Source organism: Heteronotia binoei, chromosome 15 (genome assembly GCF_032191835.1).
Source record: "Heteronotia binoei isolate CCM8104 ecotype False Entrance Well chromosome 15, APGP_CSIRO_Hbin_v1, whole genome shotgun sequence".
Taxonomy (NCBI): Eukaryota; Metazoa; Chordata; class Lepidosauria; order Squamata; family Gekkonidae; genus Heteronotia; species Heteronotia binoei.
The window spans coordinates 1,513,856-1,541,138 of NC_083237.1; the positions used below are offsets into that span (position 1 = coordinate 1,513,856).

Sequence of the window (27,283 nt, forward strand, 5' to 3'; positions counted from 1 at the left end):
AATAATAATAATAATAATAATAAATTTTATTTCTATCCCGCCCTCCCCACCTTAGCGGGCTCAGGGCGGCTAACAGCATATTACAAAACATACAGTGATATTATAAAAACATTTAAATCCAACAATATAAAACATCAACAATAAAACTACTAACATTAAAAACAGAGTGTTGGACTGGATGGGCCATTGGCCTGATCCAACAGGGCTTCTCTTATGTTCTTATGTGACACAGTGTTGGACTGGATGGGCCACTGGCCTGATCCAACATGGCTTCTCTTATGTTCTTATGTGACACAGAGTGTTGGACTGGATGGGCCATTGGCCTGATCCAACAGGGCTTCTCTTATGTTCTTATGTGTCACAGAGTGTTGGACTGGATGGGCCATTGGCCTGACCCAACATGGCTTCTCTTATGTTCTTCTGTGACACAGAGTGTTGAATTGGATGGGCCACTGGCCTGACCCAACATGGCTTCTCTTATGTTCTTATGTGACACAGAGTTTTGGACTGGATGGGCCATTGGCCTGATCCAACAGGGCTTCTCTTATGTTCTTATGTGACACAGAGTGTTGGACTGGATGGGCCATTGGCCTGATCCAACAGGGCTTCTCTTATGTTCTTATGTGTCACAGAGTGTTGGACTGGATGGGCCAGTGGCCTGATCCAACATGGCTTCTCTTATGTTCTTCTGTGACACAGAGTGTTGGCCTGGAGGAGCCATTGGCCTGATCCAACATGGCTTCTCTTCTGTTCTTATGTGACACAGAGTGTTGGACTGGATGGGCCAGTGGCCTGACCCAACAGGGCTTCTCTTATGTTCTTATGTGACACAGAGTGTTGGACTGGATGGGCCAGTGGCCTGACCCAACAGGGCTTCTCTTATGTTCTTCTGTGACACAGAGTGTGGGACCGGAGGGGCCACTGGCCTGACCCAACATGGCTTCTCTTCTGTTCTTATGTGACACAGAGTTTTGGACTGGATGGGCCATTGGCCTGATCCAACAGGGCTTCTCTTATGTTCTTCTGTGACACAGAGTGTTGGACTGGAGGAGCCATTGGCCTGATCCAACATGGCTTCTCTCATGTTCTTATGTTACACAGAGTGTTGGACTGGAGGGGCCACTGGCCTGATCCAACATGGCTTCTCTTATGTTCTTATGTGACACAGAGTGTTGGACTGGAGGAGCCATTGGCCTGATCCAACATGGCTTCTCTTCTGTTCTTATGTGACACAGAGTGTTGGACTGGATGGGCCATTGGCCTGACCCAACATGGCTTCTCTTCTGTTCTTATGAGAAGGAAGTCCTTTGGGCAGGCCATGGAAAACGCTTCCTTTCCCCCAGCCCTTTGGTGGATGCTGTGAGGGAGTGCGGAAGCGACACAAGCCCTACTCGTGTGGTCTTGGCCATGGCTGCAGCCACTGTCTGGGGTAGCTGCTTTCCATCAGCATACTTTCAGATTCTAGCACGTTCCTCGCATTGAGGCCAGGCGCTGGAGTGTCGCTGAGGTTGGGCAGGATTCCAGGATTTCTGGCCGAGCTCATCCCTCTCTTTTCCCTCCCTCCCTCCCTCCCCCCCCCCCCCCCCAGTTTGTTGGCAGTCGGTGTCTTCCCAGACAGACAGTACATTCCTTTGGCTCTCAGGCCAAAAAGGGCAGCTTCCCCTTATTTCGACTCATTTGTTGTGAGTGGCAAAGCTGCAAACAACCCCAGGGCAAAACGAGCCATTTGTAAGAAGGGACGAATGGTTTTCTTCAAAGTGGGACAAGATTTCAGGCTTATGAACGGATATGTGCAACAATTATGAAATAGCGTTTTTAAAAGCATTTCTAGATATATAATGGTGTTCCAAAAGTGTTGGAAGAAGCGGGAGGGGAAAGTGGTCTCTTCCTGCCAACACCCTTCCCCCCCATCCACCCTCCGCTGACAAAGAGAAGGGGCTTTGTGGAAAACGTCCATGGTTTCTGTGTGGACTTAATGGCCTCTTCCTTGCTTGTTGGTCGCTTTTGCGCTTAAAAGGAATATGTGAAATAGACCTGTCCAGTGCAGGAACCAGGCTCATTAGAATAGAGGGAAAGCGTGTAGACAAGAAGCGCAGAAGCGTCTCTGCTCAGGTGTGTTGTGGAAGAGAGCGATTTGGAAGAGAAGTAGATTTGAGCCCAGGAGAACCATAGAGACTGTCACGACTTCTCTTTTAATTTGTGCAGCTTAGATGTATGTGGTGTGTCTTTTAATTTTCTTGTTATTTCCCGCCACCAGGAATTTAATTCCAGTTAACTTTTCCCTCAGTATTGGGCCCAAGCTCTAAGGCTCCTTCGCTGGACTATGTGGTCCTGAGAATGAGTCTCTTATATTTTATTAGAATAGAACTCTGGGTTAACAATAAACGAAATAAAACTTTATTTGGGCAAGAACTGCATTGGTTTCAAGATGTTTTGTAGCTTCAGTGAATAAAACAGGGTGTAATAGTATCTTCTATTAACATGTGGTGATTAACATGTGGAATTCACTGCCACAGGAGGTGGTGGCGGCTACAAGCATAGCCAGCTTCAAGAGGGGGTTAGATAAAAATATGGAGCAGAGGTCCATCAGTGGCTATTAGCCACAGTGTGTGTGTGTGTGTGTGTGTGTGTGTGTATATATATATATATGTATAAATTTTTTGGCCACTGTAACACAGAGTGTTGGACTGGATGGGCCATTGGCCTGATCCAACATGGCTTCTCTTCTGTTCTTATGTGACACAGAGTGTTGGACTGGATGGGCCATTGGCCGGATCCAACAGGGCTTCTCTTCTGTTCTTGTGCGACACAGAGTGTTGGACTGGATGGGCCATTGGCCTGATCCAACATGGCTCCTCTTATGTTCTTATGTGACCCCGTGTTGGACTGGATGGGCCATTGGCCTGATCCAACTTGGCTTCTCTTATGTTCTTATGTGGCACAGAGTGTTGGACTGGATGGGCCATTGGCCTGATCCAACATGGCTTCTCTTATGTTCTGACTGAGGTGTCACACTTATTCACTTCACAACACTCCTCACTCTCAAATCTTCCTTTCTCTTCACAATGTAATTTGTTTAGTCTTTATCCTGTTTAGCTCAGTTTAATCTTCCTCTTCTTAACTCCGAATTCTGTCAACTTAAATACTCAGACGGTATCAGGTGTGGGCTCTCTCTAGCCAGGCTAATAGGCTGGACTTACAACTGTGATATACACGTCCTTTTGTGATTCACCTAGATGTGCAGAAACACCACGTGGCAGGGAATTTTATTACCTTTTATGGCTATCCGGACAAATGGACAAGCCACACTGTTTTATGTGATGATGTGATCAGTCAGTTTGCCCTCTTAATCAACAAACGGCTTGTATTTCAGCTCACAATCCCTGATCCCCTTGTCTGATGAAGTGTGCTTAGAGAGCACACGAAATCTTCCGTTCTGAATAAAACTTGGCTGGTCTTAAAGGTGCCACTTGACTCCTGCTAGGTCCTCGCAGTGTTTCTACTTTTCTTCTATGGAATCTTAATGCCTTTCACAGCACAAAAATGGGATTCTAATTGGAAGACTGCTGCTTTTCAGACTTTTTGGACGGCTGACTGACCACCACTGACTGTTCACTGCTGACTGACAGTGACTGACTTCTGCCTTCTCTCACTCTTCACACAAACAGACACACACACACACACACTTACACTTTTAAACTCTGGCCAAACGCTCCCAGTCACCTCACTCATTCATCCCTTTCTTTTACACACACACACATTTCTTCTACCACTTGCCAAACATTTAAAGAAACACACACTCGTCACACTTTAAATCATTACAGAGATCAACTCGTCGAGGCTTCCTCTGGCAGATTCAAGAGGGCTTCGGAAGCTCTTGCTCTCAAAATCTCTCAAAAACTTGTACCCCTCTGGTAGGACGAAGGCCGGGCTTTTCTTTGCAGCAGGAACTCCTTTGCATATTAGGCCACACCCCCTGATGTAGCCAATCTTCCTGGAGCTCACAGTAGGCACTGGACTAAGAGCCCAGCGAGCTCTTAGAGGATCAGCTACATCAGGGGCGGGTGGCCTAATATGCAAAGGAGTTCCTGCTACAAAAAAGGCCCTGGAAGAAGGGAACTTTGACTCTTGGCCGCTCAAGCCCTGAGCAACTGGTTGGTCTCAGAGGTGCTCCTGGGCTTGAATCTGCTGCCCTCCTGCAGGTCAACGTGGCTGCTTTTTAAAACTCTCTTCATTTCATAGAATCAAAGAGTTGGGAGGGACCTCCAGGGGCATCTAGTCCAACCCCCTGCACAAGGCAGGGAACTCACAACCCCATCCCCCTAAATTCACAGGATCTTCATTGCTGTCAGATGGCCATCTAGCCTCTGCTTAAAAGCCTCCAAGGAAGGAGAGCCCACCACCTCCCGAGGAAGCCTGTTCCACTGAGGAACTGCTCTAACAGTCAGGAAGTTAGAATCACAGAGTTGGAAGGGACCTCTAGGGTCATCTAGTCCAACCTCCTACACAATGCAGGAAACTCACAAACCCCTCCCCCTAAATTCACAGGATCTTCATTGCTGTCAGATGGCCATCTAGCCTCTGCTTAAAAACCTCCAAGGAAGGAGAGCCCACCACCTCCCAAGGAGGAAGCCTGTTCCACTGAGGAACTGCTCTAACAGTCAGGAAGTTAGAATCACAGAGTTGGAAGGGACCTCTAGGGTCATCTAGTCCAACCTCCTACATAATGCAGGAAACTCACAAACACCTCCCCCTAAATTCACAGGATCTTCATTGCTGTCAGATGGCCATCTAGCCTCTGCTTAAAAACCTCCAAGGAAGGAGAGCCCACCACCTCCCAAGGAGGAAGCCTGTTCCACTGAGGAACTGCTCTAACAGTCAGGAAGTTAGAATCACAGAGTTGGAAGGGACTTCTAGGGTCATCTAGTCCAACCTCCTGCACAATGCAGGAAACTCACAAACACCTCCCCCTAAATTCGCAGCATCTTCATTGCTGTCAGATGGCCATCTAGCCTCTGCTTAAAGGCCTCCAAGGAAGGAGAGCCCACCCACCTTCTGAGGAAGCCTGTTCCACGGAGGAACCGCTCTAACGGTCATCTAGTCCAACCCCCTGCACAATGCAGGGAACTCACAAACACCTCCCCCTAAACCTGTTTCACTGAGGAACCGCTCACATCACGTGATCTGGACACTATACTTCTGTTGATACAGCCCAAAATTGCATTTGCCTTTTTAGCCACCGCATCACACTGTTGGCTCATGTTCAGCGTATGATCCCTTAGGAAGAACAAGGCAGGGAACCGTTGCCTTCCTCAGCCCCTTTTTCTGCCTCCTCCCCATTCTGGCCCTCGACATCAGTCCTCACGGTGGGGGGGGAGGGCAGCCCCATCCTTGCTCATCACTCTGCATGTTTCTCTCCCCCCTGCAGAGTCGGAGAGCCCCACGGAGCAGCTGGCCCTCATTGTAGGCACCGTGGCCCTGGGGGTCCTCCTGGTGCTTGCAGTGGTCGTCGTGGCCGTCGTCTGCCTCCGGTGAGATGCTGCCCCGCGAGCGGAGGGTCTGGGAGAAGTTTAGCCTGCAGGGGTAGCTGAGCTCAGGGCCACAGGAGGGGAAAGGAATGGGGAGGCGCTGAGATGGCAGAGGTGGAGCCCTGGGTGTTGGCCAGGAACATCCGAAGCAAGAGAGGAGCAGAGGAAAGGATAAAAATGTGCAAGGAGGAGGGCAGGAAGGATAAAATGGTGGCGGCAGGATCAGGGAAGGGGCTCTGCGGAATGTGGGAGGGACTAAGGAGGTCAGGATGAAGTCAGGAATCTACGTGGGGTGTGCCTGAAGAGCATGGGCGTGGCGGCTAAGGGGGCAGTGGGAGGAGCTAGAAAGAGACCCGTTGGCTTAGATGTCCTCCTCTTTCTTCCTTTCTGCAGGCGCCAGGGTTCCTCTGGATCACGGGAGCCTGAATACTCCGATAAGCCTGGGCAATACCTGATTGGGCACGGTGAGTGTGTGGAGTTGGATGAGGCTCTGATGTAAGCAACTTTGGAGAATGTAGGGGGGGCTAGCAAAGGAAATGTGTGGAGGCAGCGAAGGCAGAGTATTCGTTGACGTGGCTGGAGGGTCCCTCGGGGCTAGCAGGCTCAAATTGTCCGTCTTCTTCTCCTGCCTTTAGTGGCTTTTACACTCTTCCCCTCTGCAGGCACCAAAGTCTACATTGACCCTTTCACCTACGAGGACCCCAACGAAGCCGTGCGCGAGTTCGCCAAAGAAATTGATGTTTCGTATGTCAAAATTGAGGAGGTCATCGGCGCAGGTAAGAGCGGATCCTTCCCAGGCTGTCTGTCCCCAGTGCTGTTGCTACTTACGAGAAATTGGGCAGGGGTGTTGAGCCGTTGATTTATTGGTGTTATTTATGCTTTGCCATTTCACCGAGGCTCACGGCAGTCACATATTATAAGTCCCTACAACTAATACAGTGCCCCCCAGCCTTTTTGGCACCAGGGACCGGCCCCATGGCCGGCCTGCCCACCGTGGACAGGGTGGGGGCACTTAATTTGGCCTTCTCCCCCCCCCCCCCTCCGGCACCTCTTCCTCTCTCTGTTTTCACAATTCTAAGGCCCAGGAAGAAGATGATATTGGATTTGTATCCCGCCCTCCATTCTGAAGTCTCAAATTGGCTCACAATCTCCTTTCCCTTCCTCCCCCACAACAGACACCCTGTGAGGTAGATTAAGATATTGGATTTATATCCCGCCCTCCACTTTGAAGAGTCTCAGAGCGGCTCACAATCTCCTTTCCCTTCCTCCCCCACAACAGACACCCTGTGAGGTAGATGAAGATATTGGCTTTATATCCCGCCCTCCACTCCGAAGAGTCTCAGAGTGGCTCACAATCTCCTTTCCCTTCCTCCCCCGCAACAGACACCCTGTGAGGTAGATGAAGATATTGGCTTTATATCCCGCCCTCCACTCCGAAGAGTCTCAGAGCAGCTCACAATCTCCTTTCCCTTCCTCCCCCACAACAGACACCCTGTGAGGTAGATGAAGATATTGGCTTTATATCCCGCCCTCCACTCCGAAGAGTCTCAGAGCGGCTCACAATCTCCTTTCCCTTCCTCCCCCACAACAGACACCCTGTGAGGTAGATGAAGATATTGGATTTATATCCCGCCCTCCACTCTGAAGAGTCTCAGAGGGGCTCACAATCTCCTTTACCTCCCCCCCTCTCACAGACACCCTGTGAGGTAGATGAAGATATTGGATTTATATCCCGCCGTCCATTCTGAAGAGTCTCAGAGCGGCTCACAATCTCCTTTATTTTTCTTCCCCGCAACAGACTCCCTGTGAGGTGGGTGGGGCTGGAGGGCTCTCACAGCAGCTGCCCTTTCAAGGACAACCTCTGCCAGAGCTCTGGCTGACCTAAGGCCATTCCAGCAGCCGCAAGTGGAGGAGTGGGGAATCAAACCCGGTTCTTCCAGATAAGAGTCCGCACACTTAACCGCTACACCAAATTGGAAGGGGCAGTGAAGCACCTCCCGGACTCTTTAAAGGCCGACACACCCCCACGCGCCGATCAGCTGATCTGTGGAAGCAGTGCCGAGCCACCTTCTGAAAAGCGGCACTGCCCTTGCCTCCTCCCCACTTCCTTCCCACTCCCAGGAAGGAAGTGGGGAGGAGGCAAAGGCAACGCTGCTTTTTCAGAGGGTTGCTCACTACCGTGGTTTCCCCCACTGACCAGCTGATTGGTGGAGGGGTTGGCCTTTATAGAGGCCAGGAGGCGTTTTACCAGCCCTTCCCAGGCCTCAAAATTGTGAAAACGAAGGGAGGAGGAAGGCACTGCAGGGGGGAGGTTGTGTGAGGTGGCGTGGCCCGGTTGCTGATAGGCCGTGCCCGGGAACCCCTGAACTAATAGGATGGAAAGGAAAGGTCCCCTGTGCAAGCACCAGTTGTTTCCGACTCTGGGGTGACGTTGCTTTCACAACGTTTTCATGGCAGACTTTTTACAGGGTGGTTTGCCATCGCCTTCCCCAGTCCTCTACACTTTCCCCCCAGCAAGCTGGGGACTCCTTTGACCGACCTCGGAAGGACGGAAGGCTGAGTCAACCTCGAGCCGGCTACCTGAAACCAGCTTCCGCTGGGATCGAACTCAGGTCACGAGCAGAACTTAGGACTGCAGTACTGCAGCGTTAACACTCCGCGCCACGGGGAAATCGTGTAATAAGATGATTGCAGAAATTTGAAACAAAGCAAAAGCATTGAATGTGACGCATTAAACAGAGCCAGATATGGTATTATGTGAGGAGAAATAGAAGGCAGAGAGACCAAGATCAAAACAAACAGACACAGACGGTGCATGTTGGTATTACAGTCGGCTGTCCTGTTCTCTATACTGCAATGGAGGGACAGTGGTTCAGGTAGAGCATCTGCTTGGGAAGCAGAAGGTCCCAGGTTCAATCCCAGTCATATCCAACTAAAAAGGGTCCAGGCAAGCAGGCGTGAAAAACCTCCGCTTGAGACCCTGGAGAGCCGCTGCCAGTCTGAGTAGACAGTACTGACTTTGATGGACCGAGGGTCTGATTCAGTAGAAGGCAGCTTCGTATGTTCATATAATGTCTTCCTGGATCATTCGGTTATAATTCAGCCTTGTTCCTTTATTAAAATGCACAATTGTGTTCCACATGGTTTGTGGAGTGACAGATGCATGGGAGCCTTCCTGACCTTCTCAGGTGGGCCATTCCATGGTGGAAGGCGGGGCCACCACAGAGAAGGTATGTGCACAAGCGGTTGTTAGTTTTTGTTGTCTTTGCAGAAGGACCTGCCAAGATGAGTGGAGCATTGAGGAGGGGCAGTCTCACAGATACAAGGGTCCTAGGCAGTGTAGACCCTTATCTGTGAAGATCAGTACCTTGAATTGAACCCAGGATCACCTGTGCATTTGGTAGGCAGCTAGTTCAACAGGTCAGCGGAGAAGCCTCCAGGCCTCGTTCCTTGCATCATATCAAAAACCTTGGAGGTTTTTAAGGAGAGGCTAGAGGGCCACCTGACAGCAATGAAGATCCTGTGAATTGAGGGGGAGGGGTTTGTGAGTTTCCTGCATTGTGCAGGGGGTTGGACTAGATGACCCCGGAGGTCGCTTCCAACTCTAGGATTCTATGAACAGGCTTCCTCCTCGGGAGGTGGTGGGCTCTCCTTCCTTGGGTGTTTTTCAACAGAGGCTAGAACGCCCTCTGACAGCAATGAAGATCCTGTGAATTTAGGGGGAGGGGTTTGTGAGTTTCCTGCATTGTGCAGAGGGTTGGACTAGATGACCCCGGAGGTCCCTTCCAACTCTATGATCGTATATGTCAACAGCTGACCTTGACAAGGCGAAGTTCTGCTTGCTGCCTGGAGTGCCGCCTGGTGGGATCAGGGTTCTGTTTGTACAAATGGCTTTGCAGAACACGTTCAGAACCACATCCAGTGGCCAGAGTGGAGGATAAATGTTCAACATACGGAATTCAGGAGTGAGTGAGTGTGTGTGTGTGTGTGTGTGTGTGTCTGTGTGCGTGTGTGTAGCTTGGCCTGTTTGCCTGATAGCTTTTCCCATCCTTTTTCTCTGGAGGATCCCGTCCTGTGGGCCCTGTTGCTGAACTCTCCTCTGTTGTGGGTCCCCATAATTCCTTGCAAGCGGCTATGAATTGCTCTCCATACATGACACGGGAAATATATGACACGGCCACAGAGAGGGAAAGGAAGCTGTCGGGCTGCTCCCTTTCTAAAACGAGAGAAGAACTGGGTGCCTTGTTTGGCATGGGGGAGAACTTTCCCTTTGGAAGAGCCTGTCCCATCCCCGTGGGGCATAACCCAAGCGAGAGGCTTATCAGCAAATCTCCAAACTGGTTTGGCCGTCCTGACTTATCATCCACGGGAGCTTTTCCCTCCTCGGGCTGAGTTTCTCGGAAGTCGTCTTGCCGCAGAGCTGTGATTCCCAGGGCTCCTTGGAAGGGGGTGGCTTTGTCAGTTGGAAGTCATTAAGCTCTCAGCAGAGGCTCCTCTCTCAGATACAGTGACCCTGCGTTGGGACTTGGCTGTCCCCCAAACCTGTTCTTAGGACCCCAAGTGCTGCAGGGTTAAGGGAATGTGAGCTGGTCTCAGACAGACATCATCTTTACTGGCATAACCGAATAGAAAAACAAGATCCAAAGGATCTTCAGAATGGGACATACAAACCACAGGAATTTGCAAGCCCAACCAGCATGGGAATACAAGGTTGCATGCAAAACGTAACTAAGAAAAGTGGAGAGAGGCATTCCCCTACCTGACTCCGTTTTTGATTTCTTTCTCGTTCACTGCTAGGCTCAGAAATGCTGCAACCTGCTGAGTAATTGAGGGACATTTGTTAGCCGACAAATGAGAACTTTTCTCCCTTTCTCACAATACAAGAACTCGTGGGCATTCCATGAAATTGCTGAGAAGTCAGGTTAGAGAGGATAAAAGGGAGTCCTTCTTCACCCAAAGGGTGATTAACACGTGGAATTCACTGCCACAGGAGGTGGTAGCGGCTACAAGCATAGCCAGCTTTAAGAGGGGATTGGATAAAAATATGGAGCAGAGGTCCATCAGTGGCTGTTAGCCACAGTACATATATATGTGTGTGTGTGTGTGTACACACAACACACATATATTGGCCCCTGTGTGACACAGAGTGTTGGACTGGATGGGCCATTGGCCTGATCCAACATGGCTTCTCTTATGTTCTTATGTGACACAGAGTGTTGGACTGGATGGGCCTTTGGTCTGATCCAACATGGCTTCTCTTATGTTCTTATATGACACAGAGTGTTGGACTGGATGGGCCTTTGGCCTGATCCAACCTGGCTTCTCTTATGTTCTTATGTGACACAGAGTGTTGGACTGGATGGGCCTTTGGCCTGATCCAACATGGCTTCTCTTATGTTCTTATGTGACACAGAGAGTTGGACTGGATAGGCTATTGGCCTGATCCAACAGGGTTTCTCTTATGTTCTTATGTGACACGGAGTGTTTGACTGGATGGGCCATTGGCCTGATCCAACGTGGCTTCTCTTATGTTCTTATGTGACACGGAGTGTTTGACTGGATGGGCCATTGGCCTGATCCAACGTGGCTTCTCTTATGTTCTTATGTGACACAGAGTGTTGGACTGGATGGGCCATTGGCCTGATCCAACATGGCTTCTCTTATGTTCTTAACAGAAACTCTATCCTTTTTCTCGTCGCCCAGTTGTGGGTTAAGAGGAGAGGTTTGATCTGGTCGGTGCTGGGAAAGTAACGGGCTGTCTAATAAAATGTGCCGTATAGAGTCAGGTGGTCTCAGATGTCTTGGCTGCGTGTTTCAGGGGGCAGCTGTCTGCAGTAGGATTTTGGGGCGATATGACCTTGTGGGGTATCAGCTCTCACAAGCTCACCCCCCCCTCCAAATATTTCTCCTGTCTCTTGCAGGTGAGTTTGGGGAGGTCTGCCGTGGCCTGCTGAAAGTGCCGGGGAAGAAAGAGATCTACGTGGCCATCAAGACGCTCAAGGGGGGCTACACAGAGAAGCAGCGCCGTGAGTTCCTCAGCGAAGCCAGCATCATGGGCCAGTTCGACCACCCCAACATCATCCGCCTGGACGGCGTCATCACCAACAGCGTCCCCGTCATGATCATCACGGAGTTCATGGAGAACGGGGCCCTGGACTCCTTCCTCCGGGTAGGGACATTCCCAGCTTGGCAACGGGCAGGGGGTGCAGAGGTGGATTTGAGCGGCTGCCTGCTTGAACTCTTTTGGCCACAGTTGGTGGCTGGGAAGCTCTGATAGCAACAGCTGCGTCTAGCACAAAGCTCGTGGGCAAAAAACCCCTTCCACAGCATCTTCCCCTTCTCCTTTTCGTGCCCTCTTTGGTTCCCCTTTCATTCCTCCCTCCCTCCCTGGGAATTCCCATGTATGTCATTGCATCACCCCTGAATACACCTGAAACTGCCCTACATTTATTTATAATATAGCCAGTTTGGTGTAGTGGTTAAGCGTGCGGACTCTTATCTGAGAGAATCGGGTTTGATTCCCCACTCCTCCACTTGCACCTGCTGGAATGGCCTTGGGTCAGCCAGAGCTCTCTTATCTGGGAGAACCAGCTTTGATTCCCCACTCCTCCACTTGCAGCTGCTGGAATGGCCTTCGGTCAGCCAGAGCTCTCTTATCTGGGAGAACCAGCTTTGATTCCCCACTCCTCCACTTGCAGCTGCTGGAATGGCCTTCGGTCAGCCATAGCTATTGCAGGAGTTGTCCTTGAAAGGGCAGCTGCTGTCAGAGCCCTCTCAGCCCCACCCACCTCACAGGGTGTCTGTTGTGGGGGAAGAAGATAAAGGAGATTGTAAGCTGCTCTGAGATTCTGGTTCCGAGAGAAGGGTGGGGTATAAATCTACAGTCTTCTTCTTATCTGGGAGAACCAGGTTTGATTCCCCATTCCTCCACTTGCACCTGCTGGAATGGCCTTGGATTAGCCAGAGCTATTGCAGGAGTTGTCCTTGAAAGGGCAGCTGCTGTGAGAGTTCTCTCAGCCCCACCCACCTCACTGGGTGTTTGTTGTCGGAGGAGAAGATATAGGAGATTGTGAGCCTCTCTGATTCAGAGAGAAGGGCAGGGTATAAACCTGCAATTCTTCTTCTTCTAAATGACATTAGATTTATATCCTGCCCATTCTACGAAGACTCAAGGTGGCTAACAACATAGCATAAACCATATCAAAACAGTAAAACAATCAGATAAAATCCCAATGGTGCTCCTTCACCTATTCAGGCAGGATCATGTCGTATTTTCCTTTCTTGAGAGCGGTCAGATCCTGGGCAGTTGGTGCTAACGCGAGATAGATCCAGGCGAGGTGGCCGCCCTCTCCCGTTTAGATGCTGAACCGAGTCGGACCCTCGGTCTGTCAAAGTCAGTATTGCCCACTCGGGCCTGCAGCAGTTCCCCAGGGTCTCAGGCAGAGAAAGGTCCTTCCCATCCCCTTCTGCCTGACCCCTTTAGCGGGAGATGCTGCCAGGATTGACCTGAGACCTTCTCCATGCCAAGCGGAGGCTCTTCCCCTGAGACACCCAGACCCCTCCCATCCTGGAAGAGAAATCCTTTCTCCCCCCCCCCCCCCTTGCAACTCTTTCCCTACCAGGGTGGAGCTTTCTCTTCTGCATGGAGCAGAATCACATGTTTGGAAAGGAGAGAGGGACGTGATTATTTGTTGGAGATGCTTTAGGCTGATCCTGCATGGAGCCAGGGGTGGGACTCGTTTGTTATGAGGGCCGGATCTGACATAAAGGAGACCTCGTAGGGCCGGGCCATGTTGAGTTGGGCTGAGGGATACACCCAACTGAGTGTATACCTATTTAAATAGAGCCAAGTAGGCAGCCGTGTTGGTCGGAAGTGGTAAAGGAAAATAGGAGTCGATTGCACCTTTAAGACCAACCAATTTTTATTCAGAACGTCAGCTTTCGTGTGCTCTTAAGCACACTTCATCAGACGAGGAATCCGGCACAGTGAGCAGAGCCACACAGAGCTGGTAGGCAGTGGCCCGGAATGCAAAATGGTACAGATTTAAGAACCAATGACAGAATAGTAAAATTATCTGGTGGGCAGTGGTTTAGAATCCTTTTGGCCCAGGTTTATAGCAATAGAGTCATTGACAGACACTCTCACACTTTGACATACTACTGTTTTGTTGCTTTCGCATGCTCATGCTACTCGGATCAAAGGTTTGCTCAATTTGTTAATTTTACTATTCTGTCATTGGATCTTATATTTGTACCATCTTGCATTCTGGGCCACTGCCTACCAGCTCTGTGTGGCTCTGCTCAGCTATGCATGGCTTTGCTCACTGCACTGGATTCCTCATCTGATGAAGTGTGTGCTTAAGAGCACAAGAAAGCTTGCGTTCTGAATAAAACTAGGTTGGTCTTAAAGGTGCAATCGACTCCTATTTTGTACCTAAAGAACACAGACAAACACAAATATATATATTTAAAAAATTAAAACATGCTCAAAACTTTAGCACTCATTGCTCTTAAAGGTGCTTTCTTGGTATCTCTCCCATGGGATCCAGGGAATTGGGCAAAGGAAGCTCTGGCTCTTTTCTTCCTTCCCCAGGGGGCCAGGAGGAGGAGGAGCCTCAGCCAATAGAAGAAAGAGGGGCTTGGCTCAGTAGCTCTGCTGTGCACTTGGGAGCCTGGCAAAGCAAGCATTCTCTCTCCCCCCCACTCCTCCCCAAGGGAGGAGCCTCAGCAAATGGGGAAAATAGAGGCTTGCTCTGTAGCTCCTGTGCGATTGAGCAAACCTTGCAAAGCAAGCTCTCTCTCCCCCCACTCCTCCCCAAGGGAGGAGCCTCAGCAAATGGGGAAAATAGAGGTTTTGCTCTGTAGCTCCTGTGCAATTGAGCAGGCCTTTGAAAGCAAGCTGTTATGCCAAAGGAAGCAAGAGAGAGGGAGAAGGAAGCAGATGAGAGCCAGTCGCTTGGGGGCCTGATAGGAGCCCTCCTGGGGCCTAATTCGGCCCCCAAAATGCATGTTTGACAGCCCTGGACTAGATGGTCTGTACGGCACCTTCCAACTCTATGATTCTATAATGTTATCTGCTTTAGAATGAGGAGCAAAGAGTTTCAGAGCCGCTCTGGCGCTGGCTGGCCGGTGGGCCAGCTTCCTAGTCTCTTTGGGCCTTACCAAGGTGGCTTCTCTCTCCCCCGCCTGCAGTCCAACGACGGCCAGTTCACGCCCATCCAGCTGGTGGGGATGCTGCGGGGAATCGCCTCGGGGATGCGCTACCTCTCCGACATGAGCTACGTCCACCGGGATTTGGCAGCCCGTAACATCCTGGTCAACAGCAACCTGGTCTGCAAAGTGTCGGACTTCGGCCTCTCCCGCTTCCTGGAGGAGAACTCGTCCGACCCCACCTATACCAGCACCCTGGTAGGCTGGCTCCCCCTGGGCCGAAAGGCTCGGCCTCCTCTTCTCTCCCCCCCAGCATGCCGGTGGCTCTGCCAGCTTTGGAAGCGCCCAGCTCAGCAGTTAGTTTAGGCCTGGGGTGTCCAGTTTTTAGAAACTTGGGGGAGTCCGGTGGGGCTTTGGCTTGTCACGGCTTCCGATTGGCCTTTGGAGATTTTGTTGGTTGTGCAGATTTTTATTTTTTAAAAAAAAAGGAACAGCGAATTGCTTTGGCAGCAGCTGCCCACACCGCACAAAGGTCTTCATTGTGTGCCTGAAGGTCAGCTGAGGCAGCTATGTTGTGGCCATGCCCATATGCTGGGTCAGAATGCCAAAGGTGCCCGCAGACGTGATGGAAGACGGGTGGAGAGATCAAAGAGAGGACCACCATGTTCTCTGGGCAGAGGACGGGCTTTGTGATTAAATTGGGGTCTGGGACGGGAAGAGGGGGATTCAGGCCTAGCGGGGGAGGAGCAGCAGTGAGCTGAAAGGTGTGTGGGGGGGGGAATCCCAGCTCTGTGGAGAGAGGAGGATGGATGTATCCTTGAGTGAGTTAGCATGAACCCAGCGTGGTGCAGCAGTTAAAGTGCTGGACAGGAATCAAGTTCAAATCCCCTCTCTGCCGGGAAAAGTCCCTTAGGCCGGTCACACATGCTCCTCCTAGCCTACCTCACAGGGTTGTTGTGATGCTGTTTTGGGTCTCCATTGGGGAGAAAGGTGGGATAGAAATGAAGTGAATGAAATGAGGCAGAAACGAGAACTTCCCTGCTGTCTTGGGGCAGGAGGGCAAGGAGCGCTCGGCGTTGTGGTTTTGCCGTCTCTCTGACTGACTGATTTCCCCCAATCTCTCCCTCAGGGCGGGAAGATCCCAATCCGATGGACAGCCCCTGAAGCCATTGCCTTCCGCAAATTCACCTCAGCCAGCGACGTCTGGAGCTACGGCATCGTGATGTGGGAAGTGATGTCGTTTGGAGAGAGGCCTTACTGGGACATGTCCAATCAGGATGTGAGTGACGCCTGCAGGTCCTTCAGCAGGGTCCTGAGCTGGGGGCAGTCCACCCACATCTGTCTGATGAGAGCTCTGGCTATTTTTTCCCACCTCCTCCCCCTCAAGACTCGTTCCCCTGGCCCTTTGTGGGCTGTGCTACTCACAGGGATTTCTCTTGTCTTTCTTGCCTGAGAGAGTCCTGGGGGACATACCCCTCCCCCACCCCGATCCCCTTCTCTGAAGTCTTGTTCCCACCTTCCCCTGCCCATCAGTGGAACAGGCTTCGTCGGGAGGTGGTGGGCTCTCCTTCCTTGGAGGTTTTTAAGCAGAAGCTAGATGGTCATCCGACAGCAACTAAGATCTTGTGAATTTAGGGAGCGGTATTTGTGAGTTCCCTGCATTTTGCAGGAGGTTGGACTAGATGACCGTTAGAGCAGTTCCTCAGTGGAACAGGCTTCCTCGGGAGGTGGCGGGCTCTCCTTCCTTGGATGTTTTTAAACAGAGGCTAGAGGGCCATCTGACAGCAATGAGGATCCTGTGAATTTAGGGGGAGGTGTTTGTGAGTTTCCTGCATTGTGCGGGGGGTTGGACTAGATGACCCTGGAGGTCCCTTCCAACTTTAGGATTCTATGATTCTAACTTCCTGACCGTCAGAGCGATTCCTCAGTGGAACAGGCTTCCTCCTCGGGAGGTGGTGGGCTCTCCTTCCTTGGAGGTTTTTAAACAGAGGCTAGATGGCCATCTGACAGCAATGTGGATCCTGTGAATTTAGGGGGAGGGGTTTGTGAGTTTCCTGCATTGTGCAGGGGGTTGGACTAGATGACCCTAGAGGTCCTTTCCAACTCTAGGATTCTATGATTCTAACTTCCTGACCATTAGAGTCATTTCTCAGTGGAACAGGCTTCCTCCTCGGGAGGTGGTGTGCTCTCCTTCCTTGGAGGTTTTTCAACAGAGGCTAGAGGGCCATCTGACAGCAATGAGGATCCTGTGAATTTAGGGGGAGGTGTTTGTGAGTTTCCTGCATTGTGCGGGGGGTTGGACTAGATGACCCTGGAGGTCCCTTCCAACTTTAGGATTCTATGATTCTAACTTCCTGACCGTCAGAGCGATTCCTCAGTGGAACAGGCTTCCTCCTCGGGAGGTGGTGGGCTCTCCTTCCTTGGAGGTTTTTAAACAGAGGCTAGATGGCCATCTGACAGCAATGTGGATCCTGTGAATTTAGGGGGAGGGGTTTGTGAGTTTCCTGCATTGTGCAGGGGGTTGGACTAGATGACCCTAGAGGTCCTTTCCAACTCTAGGATTCTATGATTCTAACTTCCTGACCATTAGAGTCATTTCTCAGTGGAACAGGCTTCCTCCTCGGGAGGTGGTGTGCTCTCCTTCCTTGGAGGTTTTTCAACAGAGGCTAGAGGGCCATCTGACAGCAATGAGGATCCTGTGAATTTAGGGGGAGGTGTTTGTGAGTTTCCTGCATTGTGCGGGGGGTTGGACTAGATGACCCTGGAGGTCCCTTCCAACTTTAGGATTCTATGATTCTAACTTCCTGACCGTCAGAGCGATTCCTCAGTGGAACAGGCTTCCTCCTCGGGAGGTGGTGGGCTCTCCTTCCTGGGAGGTTTTTCAACAGAGGCTAGATGGTCATCTGACAGCAATGAGGATCCTGTGAATGTAGGGGGAGGTGTTCGTGAGTTTCCTGCATTGTGCAGGGGGTTGGACTAGATGATCCTGGAGGTCCCTTGCAACTCTAGGATTCTGTATTCAGAGCTGGCCAAGCCCAGGCAAGGAGAGGGCAGGGAAGTTCTCCTCTGCCTCCCCCACAAGTAACTGACGCTGTCCCCCACCCACAGGTGATCAACGCCATCGAGCAAGACTACCGGCTGCCTCCCCCCACGGAGTGCCCCACCTCCTTGCACCAGCTGATGCTGGACTGCTGGCAGAAGGACCGGAATTCCCGACCCCGCTTTGCCCAGATCGTGAGCTCCTTGGACAAGCTGATCCGGAACCCGGCCAGCCTGAAGATCGTCTCGCGGGGCAACGGAGGGTGAGGAAGGGCACGGAACCCCTGGCCAGGCCCAGCCGGCCTCCCAAAGCAGCCTGTTGAACTGGCCGAGCCTCAGCCGCAGAATCGCCCCCACTGTGTTGCCCCAGCTTTCCTCGGCTTTTGACAGTTGCGCCACGTTGCGCTTTTGGAAGGAAAATGGGAAGTACGCCACAGTGCCTTTAGAGCCGAAGATTTCTCTTTGGCCAAAAAGAGACATTACGCGTCACGCGTCATCACCATGGGGAGAGTAGCTCCCAGTTACCGTGGGGGCCTGGTTTGGGTTGGGACCGCGGCACCAGTGGCGAAATGGCTTCAGCTCCCCCCCTGCATTATTATTCTGACCAAAAACCTCCTGTGGGGGAGTCACATTTAGCACATGTGCAGCCCCCTCCTGGGGCAAATAAGGCCCTCCCCAGAATGTTTGGGGTTGCAAAAACAGCCTGGAGGGAAAAGCTGAAGCCTCTTGCCCCATGCTGCGCTCCAGATTCAAACGGGGCCCTTGCGGAGCTTCAGAACTGTGTCATGATGAGGAGGTGGCAGCTGCTCTTTGCTGATCATGCTTTACATGTCAAGATTATGCACGGGATGGAGAAAGCAGAGAAAGAAGTCCTTTTCTCCCTTTCTCACAATACAAGAACTCGTGGGCATTCAATGAAATTGCTGAGCAGTCGGGTTAAAATGGATAAAAGGAAGTCCTTCTTCACCCAAAGGGTGATTAACATGTAGAATTCACTGCCACAGGAGGTGGTGGCGGCTACAAGCATAGCCAGCTTTAAGAGGAGATTGGATAAAAATATGGAGCAGAGGTCCATCAGTGGCTATTAGCCACAGTGTGTGTGTGTGTGTGTGTGTGTGTATCTTGGCCACTGTGTGATACAGAGTGTTGGACTGGATGGACTTTTGGCCTGATCCAACAGGCCTTCTCTTATGTTCTTATGTGACATGGAGTGTAGGACTGGATGGGCCTTTCACCTGATCCAACATGGCTTCTCTTATGTTCTTATGTGACACGGAGGGTTGGACTGGATGGGCCATTGGCCTGATCCAACATGGCTTCTCTTATGTTCTTATGTGACACGGAGGGTTGGACTGGATGGGCCATTGGCCTGATCCAACAGGGCTTCTCTTATGTTCTTATGTGACACAGAGTGTTGGACTGGAGGGGCCATTGGCCTGATCCAACATGGCTTCTCTTATGTTCTTATGTGACACGGAGGGTTGGACTGGATGTGCCTTTGGCCTGATCCAACATGGCTTCTCTTATGTTCTTATGTGACACAGAGCGTTGGACTGGATGGGCCATTGGCCTGATACAACATGGCTTCTCTTATGTTCTTATGTGACACAGAGTGTTGGACTGGATGGGCCATTGGCCTGATCCAACATGGCTTCTCTTCTGTTCTTCTGTGACCCAGAGTGTTGGATTGGACGGGCCATTGGCCTGATTCAACATGGCTTCTCTTACATTCTTATGTGACACAGAGTGTTGGACTGGAGGGGCCATTGGCCTGATCCAACACGGCTCTCTTATGTTCTTATGTGACACAGAGTGCTGGACTGGATGGGCCATTGGCCTTGATTCAACATGGCTTCTCTTACATTCTTATGTGACACAGAGTGTTGGACTGGAGGGGCCATTGGGCTGATCCAACACGGCTCTCTTATGTTCTTATGTGACACAGAGTGCTGGACTGGATGGGCCATTGGCCTGATTCAACATGGCTTCTCTTACATTCTTATGTGACACAGAGTGTTGGACTGGAGGGGCCATTGGCCTGATCCAACACGGCTCTCTTATGTTCTTATGTGACACAGAGTGTTGGACTGGATGGGCCATTGGCCTGATCCAACATGGCTTCTCTTATGTTCTTATGTAATGGCTAGTTTGGGCCTTAGACTATGAAAGTTGAAGAATTACCTGCCCAAAGTAGAGTTCCCCAGCACTGCATCTGCATGAGTTACTGGTCTTGGTATGCTGCCTGATAAAGCGGAGACTCTTGCAGACACTCAACAGGCATCCTCCTTTGAGAGATTGTCTTTCTACATCTCTGCACGAGGAGTGCTCAAGCCATAAGTCTCACGCAGAGGCAGGCTGGGATATTTTTTCTCTTCACTGGAGGCTGACTACGGAGTGGCAAGGCCAGAGTGCGTTGATTCTGCCCCCTATGTGGCAGGGTGCCCCACACAATGGGCTTCTCTCACCATGCAGCCATGTCTCTTCCCCCTGCTCTCTGCCCCACTGCTTTTCTCTGTCGCTTGAGCACTCCAACAGTGAGTAGAGGACAGGGCCCATTCCAGACCCCCTGCCTGCTCACAGTCCCTTTCTCCAAGGCTCCTTCTCTATTCCAGTTGCGTTTGAAAATCTGCCAGGGCTAGAAGATGCCGTCTGTGACTCCGCTTTCTCTCCCTCTTAGGCCGTCTCACCCTCTGTTGGACCAGCGCCTGCCACACTACTCCTCCTTTGGCTCGGTGGGCGAATGGCTCCGGGCCATCAAAATGGGCCGCTACGAAGAGAACTTTGCGACGGCCGGCTTCACCTCCTTCGAACTGGTCAGCCAGCTCTCGACCGAGTGAGTGAGCGCTCACAGATTCATTGGGGAAGGGGGGCTGTGAGGGCTGAGTGGGGATTGAGGCTGTGGCCACTGACTGTCCCCGTTTCTCCTCCCCAGAGATCTGCTCCGAGTCGGGGTGACGCTGGCCGGCCACCAGAAGAAGATTTTGTCCAGCATTCAGAACATGCGTGTCCAAAGCAAGCCTGGTCCGTCAGTTGGGACCAAAGCGGGACATTACTGACCCTGGTTAAGTGCTGAGTCTGATCCGCCTCTCTGGGCCCCTCCGGCAAACAGGATTCTGGTGGTGAAACAGGGCTCTGTGACTGGGGGTGCCCAAGGCCCCGCTCCCGTTTCTTGTCTTCTTTTTACCTTTGGAACAGGATAGTCACTGGGGAGTTCGCATCTGCCGCCTCAGTGAATTCTCCTTTTCCCTTTTTTGAAGATACCTTGTCCTCTGGGGCAGTGAAGATGGAAGACTTCTTTTCCCTCCCCAGTCCCCACAGATGCTGCTCGCGACTCCACATTTCGTAAGCATCGGCCGAGGGGGCAGCTGCCTCGCTGTCTCTCCTGCCTCTGGCTGGGTCTCCCTCACGGCCCATGAACCACCCAGCCCTCAGTGCCTTGACAGAATTCTCCTGAGCTCTGGCTCTTCAGGATAGTTAGATAGAAATTCCAAAGGTGCCCCCATCATTTCCCAGAATGCACTTGTGTGAAAAGTGGGTGTGCTTCTCTTGTCTTCGGGGCGGCGGCTCCACCTGTGGACTTGCCAAGATGGCCGCCTGGAGGAAATGGCGTCTGCGAAGAACTGTGCATGAGGGGTGAAATTCTTTTGCTGTTTTTGGCAGGCCATTTTTTTCAGGGTGGCTGCCCTGTCTAGCTGTGAGATTTCCAAAATGGAGACTCTTGACTTGGGGCTCTGTTTTTTTAAACGACTTTTAACTCTTCCTTGCCTTGGCCTCCTCCTGCCCTGCCTGGAGGATTTTTTTGGGGGGGGAATCACCAGAGGCCTTCAGAACCCGTCTTCCATCCTCTGTGGGTAATGGGAGGACCACTGCCCACAATCTGCAGACTTCCCAAAGTGGGGGAGTCGTACTTGAAACCAAATTGGCTCCTTGGTCAGCCTGAGAAAGGAATTATGGGGAGGCGGGGAGTGCATCAACCCCCCACCTCCACAGTCTGAATGCCAAAGAACGGTTCGCATTGGCGTGAAGTGGCCCTTGGCAAAGTTGCTGGTATGAAAGTGGGACTTCCTGGTGATGAGGTGTTTCTGCGGAGCTGAGTGATGACATCATCAAGAGTGGGAAATGCTGAGTGATGACATCATCAAGAACAGGAGTGACCTCATAACCCTCTGCACTGTGACGTGGAAACGAGAGATTTGCACGGGAAAACTCGTCACTGAGGTGGAATGAACCCTTATAGCGATGTAACCATTTGACAATCAGAAAACTCTGCACTGTCCGACGATGTCATTGTGATGACATCACAGGAGAACAAAAGCAAAGCTTTGAATTCTGGGGGATGTCGCATTGGTCCTCTGAGATAAGAGGAGCTTGAAGAATGCTAGGAGCCGGGGCACTAGATTGTGCTATCCGTGTGGTGAAGATGCAAGCCTCTATGCTTATCGTGGTACACGGGGATGCTACCGTGGAAAAGTTAAAGCCGGGGAAGGGCTTGCTGGTTGCGCTCTTAATGACATCAGTACAATGTGCCTCTGGACCAAGCTAGGGCGCTGGTGGATGATGTCACAAGAGCCAGCCTGTGAGGTCATAACCAAGCAATGCTTCTTTTGTATCCGTTCTTTAAACCTTCATATTGAAGGTGGTGATGTTAATTTTTATTAAAAAATTGTATCTTGTAAACCAAAATCTAGGGAAAGGCTTGGGATGGGGGGGAGCAAGAGGAAGGGGCGAGATTTGCTGGGTGATTGGCGGGGGGGGGGGAGATTTGGGTGCTGAAACTGCTGCCACCTTGCTTATTTGAGCAGGTGCAGAAGCATCTGGGTTCCTTCCCCAGGTCCCAGAGGGGGGGTCCACTTTCTCCCTGGGGCTCTGAATCTTCGTTGCATCTTACAATGAACGCTGTGGTTGTCTGATCCAAATGGGATTGACGTGGGACTGAAGAAGTTCTCCTCCAGTAGGTGCCTTTGGGGGATGCAGACCCTGGGAAACTCGTTCCTCTTCTGGAGACTTTGGGAATCTTCCCTCCAGATCCGAAGCAGAATGGAGGAGGGGGATTTTATTGAGATTTTTGCAGACTCCCGCCCTAATAATTGACCTGCTCCCTGGATACCTCCTGTCTCTCACGGAATGGGATGGTAGCGGCAGAGAACCGGGTGAACGTGGCAGATTGGGAGGGGGGGAAGTCTCTGAAAGGCCTAGCCTACCTCCCCTCTACGAAACGCTAATTTAAAAATGTAATTATCCTTTTGGTTTGTTTAATAAAAGGTGGTCTTTTTAAAAAACGGACACACAAGATTTGCATTGGACATAAAGAGGCTGCGCTGGCAGAGAAAGGGTGTCAGGAAGTCACTCTTGGAAGAGAAGCATAGCAGAGTGGACTAGCAGCCGTGGGCTGAGTGGAGCCTGTAGTTGCGGGGTGGGGTGGGGAAGTCATGGGCCATTTCAGCCAGCTAAGAGCAGAAGGATCACCCCTCTAGGCATTCTCACCCTTGCCTCAGTTCCGTGGTTGGAGCAAAAAATGGGACCCCTCCAAAAAAGCAAATAGGTCCGGATGATCTTTAAATAACCAAGAGGGGGGGGAAAGGTCAAGGTCGTCCCCTGCGCAAGCGCCAGTCGTTTCCGACTCTGGGGTGACGTCACATCACGATGTTTTCATGGCCGACTTTTTACGGGATGGTCTGCCCTGGCCTTCCCCAGTCATCTCCACTCCCCCCCCCCCAAGCAAGCTGGGTACTCATTTGACCGACCTCGGAAGGATAGAAGGCTGAGTCAACCTGGAGGCGGCTACCTGAATCCAGCTTCCACTGGGATCGAACTCAGGTCGTGAGCAGAGAGTTCCGACTGCAGTACTGCAGCTTTACCACTCTGCGCCACGGGGGTCTTAAGCAAGAGAAAAGGGGCTGCCTGATCAGAGGTATAAAAAGCAGGGAAGGGGGCTCTGCCTCAGGAGCTCTCAGTCCACCAGCGACAAAGGGGGTCTCTCCACCCAAGTTAGAACCTTTGGCTGAGGCACAGTTGGTGCGTGAGAACAGCATTTAACATGACAGCAGAACCATTTCCCTGCCTTCCTTCCCACCCCTTGTGGGATTGCAGGGCAGCCCAAGAAACAGTGTTTAGCCAGCTTTACCGAACTCCTTGTGAGTGGCAGGCACTCTTATTGGAGCAGGGGGAGGACGACATGGTTTTTAGTCTGGGTGGGCGTGCTGGGCTTGCGCAGAATTAATTAGGGATGCTTCGTTAGGGAAAGGGTGTAGAGTTTCGAATCCCCACCTAGGCACAGGACGTGATCTTTTTTTGGAGGGTGGCATCCATAGGGAGACGGTGTTCATAGGGAGGTGGCCCGTCCATGACCACAAGAGGTTTACTCAGTTTAGGTGGTTTTTAAAAGGGCCTAGACAAATCCATCGTTAACCAGTAGCTAAATGAAGTCTCCGTGGTCAGAGGTAGTGCAGCGGGTGCCAGGTGAAGCAGTCGAAGAAGAAGAATTGCAGATTTATACCCCGCCCTTCTCCCTGAATCAGAGACTCAGAGCGGCTTACAATCTCCTATGTCTTCTACCCCCACAATAGACACCCTGTGAGGTGGATGGGGCTGAGAGAGCTCTCACAGCAGCTGCCTTTTCAAGGACAAGTCCTGTGATAGCTATTTCTAACCCAAGGCCATTCCAGTAGGTGCAAATGGAGGAGTGGGGAATCAAACCCGGTTCTCCCAGATAAGAGTCTGCACACTTAACCACTACACCAAACTGGCTCCCCCAAGGGCACCCCCTGTTCCAAGAGAGCCAGTTGGGTGTAGTGGTTAAGTGTGCGGACTCTTATCTGGGAGAACCGGGTTTGATTTCCCACTCCTCCACTGGCAGCTGCTGGAATGGCCTTGAGTCAGCCAGAGCTCTGGCAGAGTTGTCCTTGAAAGGGCAGCTGCCTCAAGAGCTCTCTCAGTCCCACCCACCTCACAGGGTGTCTCACAGGATATAGGACAGGTGGCCAATGGTAGCTCTCCAGAAGTTTTTTGCCTACAACTCCAAGCAGCCCCGGCCATCAGCCATGCTGGCCGGGGCTGATGGGAGTTGTAGGCAAAAAACATCTGGAGAGCTACCATTGGCCACCCCTGACATAGGAGGTTGTAAGCCTCTCTGAGGCACTGATTCAGAGAGAAGGGCAGGGTCTAAACCTTTCTTCCCTGGATGGCAACGAAATGCTGGGATGAGGTGAGATCCAGCACAGCTCCTCCTCCTGGTTGTGCCTTTGTGGGAAGCAGCTGATGGAGTCTGGATTCCTGGCTTCGCTCCACAGCCACGGGATAGAGAAGGAAGGGAGGGGAGTGTCGGTCCCCACCCCAGGCAGGAAGCTGGAAGGGAAACTGGCTGAGCTGAAGCTCATTTGGGATAGGAGCCCTTTGCAGGGAGGGGAAGTTGGAGGTCAGAGTCCTCCTCCAGACACAATGGGGGGGAGAGGATGGGGTTAATGGCCCCCTCCTCGGATTGATGGGTCCACCCGCCTGGCTCCTTTCCCTCCACAGTCTGTTCCTGCTTTCCAGCCAGCAAGTAGTAAACAGCTTCTTCCTGCGTGGAAAAACTGTCCGGCTTTTCGGCTCCCAGCTCCTCCCGCTCTGCAGGCCTGGGCACAGATTCGAGTCCCAAACAAATGTGAATCCGAAATACCAGGCTGTGAATTTAATTTTTTTTAAAAATTGTTGATGGTTGCTTTTAAAAAAAAGTATTCTCAAGCCTTCCTTAATGAATGTTGTGGTAAGAATACGCTGCACAGCCTGCCCCTGTGAATTCCGTCTTGTATCCTGATGGCTGCTCAAAAGAGGAACTGGGCGGTTTGGGCTGCCGTAGAGCAGGTGTGGCCAACGGTAGCTCTCCAGATGCTTTTTGCCTACCACTCCCATCAGCCCCAGCCAGCATGGCCAGCAGTGGCTCTCCAGATGCTTTTTGCCCACAAGTCCCATCAGCCCCAGCCAGCATGGCCAACAGTGGCTCTCCAGATGCTTTTTGCCCACAAGTCCCATCAGCCCCAGCCAGCATGGCCAACAGTGGCTCTCCAGATGCTTTTTGCCCACAACTCCCATCATCCCCAGCCAGCATGGCCAACAGTGGCTCTCCAGATGCTTTTTGCCTACCACTCCCATCAGCCCCAGCCAGCATGGCCAACAGTGGCTCTCCAGATGCTTTTTGCCTACCACTCCCATCAGCCCCAGCCAGCATGGCCAACAGTGGCTCTCCAGATGCTTTTTGCCCACAACTCCCATCATCCCCAGCCAGCATGGCCAACAGTGGCTCTCCAGATGCTTTTTGCCCACAGCTCCCATCAGCCCCAGCCAGCATGGCCAACAGTGGCTCTCCAGATGCTTTTTGCCCACAGCTCCCATCAGCCCCAGCCAGCATGGCCAACAGTGGCTCTCCAGATGCTTTTTGCCCACAACTCCCATCAGCCCCAGCCAGCATGGCCAACAGTGGCTCTCCAGATGCTTTTTGCCTACCACTCCCATCAGCCCCAGCCAGCATGGCCAACAGTGGCTCTCCAGATGCTTTTTGCCTCCAACTCCCATCAGCCCCAGCCAGCATGGCCAACAGTGGCTCTCCAGATGCTTTTTGCCTCCAACTCCCATCATCCCCAGCCAGCATGGCCAACAGTGGCTCTCCAGATGCTTTTTGCCTACAAGTCCCATCAGCCCCAGCCAGCATGGCCAACAGTGGCTCTCCAGATGCTTTTTGCCTCCAACTCCCATCATCCCCAGCCAGCATGGACAACAGTGGCTCTCCAGATGCTTTTTGCCCACAGCTCCCATCAGCCCCAGCCAGCATGGCCAACAGTGGCTCTCCAGATGCTTTTTGCCCACAGCTCCCATCAGCCCCAGCCAGCATGGCCAACAGTGGCTCTCCAGATGCTTTTTGCCCACAACTCCCATCAGCCCCAGCCAGCATGGCCAACAGTGGCTCTCCAGATGCTTTTTGCCCACAACTCCCATCAGCCCCAGCCAGCATGGCCAACAGTGGCTCTCCAGATGCTTTTTGCCCACAACTCCCATCAGCCCCAGCCAGCATGGCCAACAGTGGCTCTCCAGATGCTTTTTGCCCACAACTCCCATCAGCCCCAGCCAGCATGGCCAACAGTGGCTCTCCAGATGCTTTTTGCCTACAAGTCCCATCAGCCCCAGCCAGCATGGCCAACAGTGGCTCTCCAGATGCTTTTTGCCTCCAACTCCCATCAGCCCCAGCCAGCATGGCCAACAGTGGCTCTCCAGATGCTTTTTGCCTCCAACTCCCATCAGCCCCAGCCAGCATGGCCAACAGTGGCTCTCCAGATGCTTTTTGCCTCCAACTCCCATCAGCCCCAGCCAGCATGGCCAGCAGTGGCTCTCCAGATGCTTTTTGCCCACCACTCCCATCAGCCCCAGCCAGCATGGCCAACAGTGGCTCTCCAGATGCTTTTTGCCCACAACTCCCATCATCCCCAGCCAGCATGGCCAACAGTGGCTCTCCAGATGCTTTTTGCCTACAAGTCCCATCAGCCCCAGCCAGCATGGCCAACAGTGGCTCTCCAGATGCTTTTTGCCTCCAACTC

General features: G+C 52.0%; 1 protein-coding gene across 1 annotated transcript in view; it reads left to right on the forward strand.

Annotated features, from left to right (window-relative positions):
* The window catches only part of EPHB4 (EPH receptor B4), a 54,370-nt gene extending 31,976 nt beyond the window's left edge, over nt 1–22,394 (forward strand). Inside the window, exons 8-16 of the mRNA XM_060255412.1 lie at nt 5,429–5,531; nt 5,922–5,992; nt 6,191–6,304; nt 11,450–11,697; nt 14,721–14,936; nt 15,808–15,957; nt 17,787–17,980; nt 20,395–20,550; nt 20,650–22,394. Of these exons, the coding sequence (XP_060111395.1) occupies nt 5,429–5,531; nt 5,922–5,992; nt 6,191–6,304; nt 11,450–11,697; nt 14,721–14,936; nt 15,808–15,957; nt 17,787–17,980; nt 20,395–20,550; nt 20,650–20,773 (1,376 nt within the window). The 3' untranslated portion in view covers nt 20,774–22,394. The remainder of the gene's footprint in view (nt 1–5,428; nt 5,532–5,921; nt 5,993–6,190; nt 6,305–11,449; nt 11,698–14,720; nt 14,937–15,807; nt 15,958–17,786; nt 17,981–20,394; nt 20,551–20,649) is intronic.
* The last annotated feature ends 4,889 nt before the right edge of the window (nt 22,395–27,283 follow it).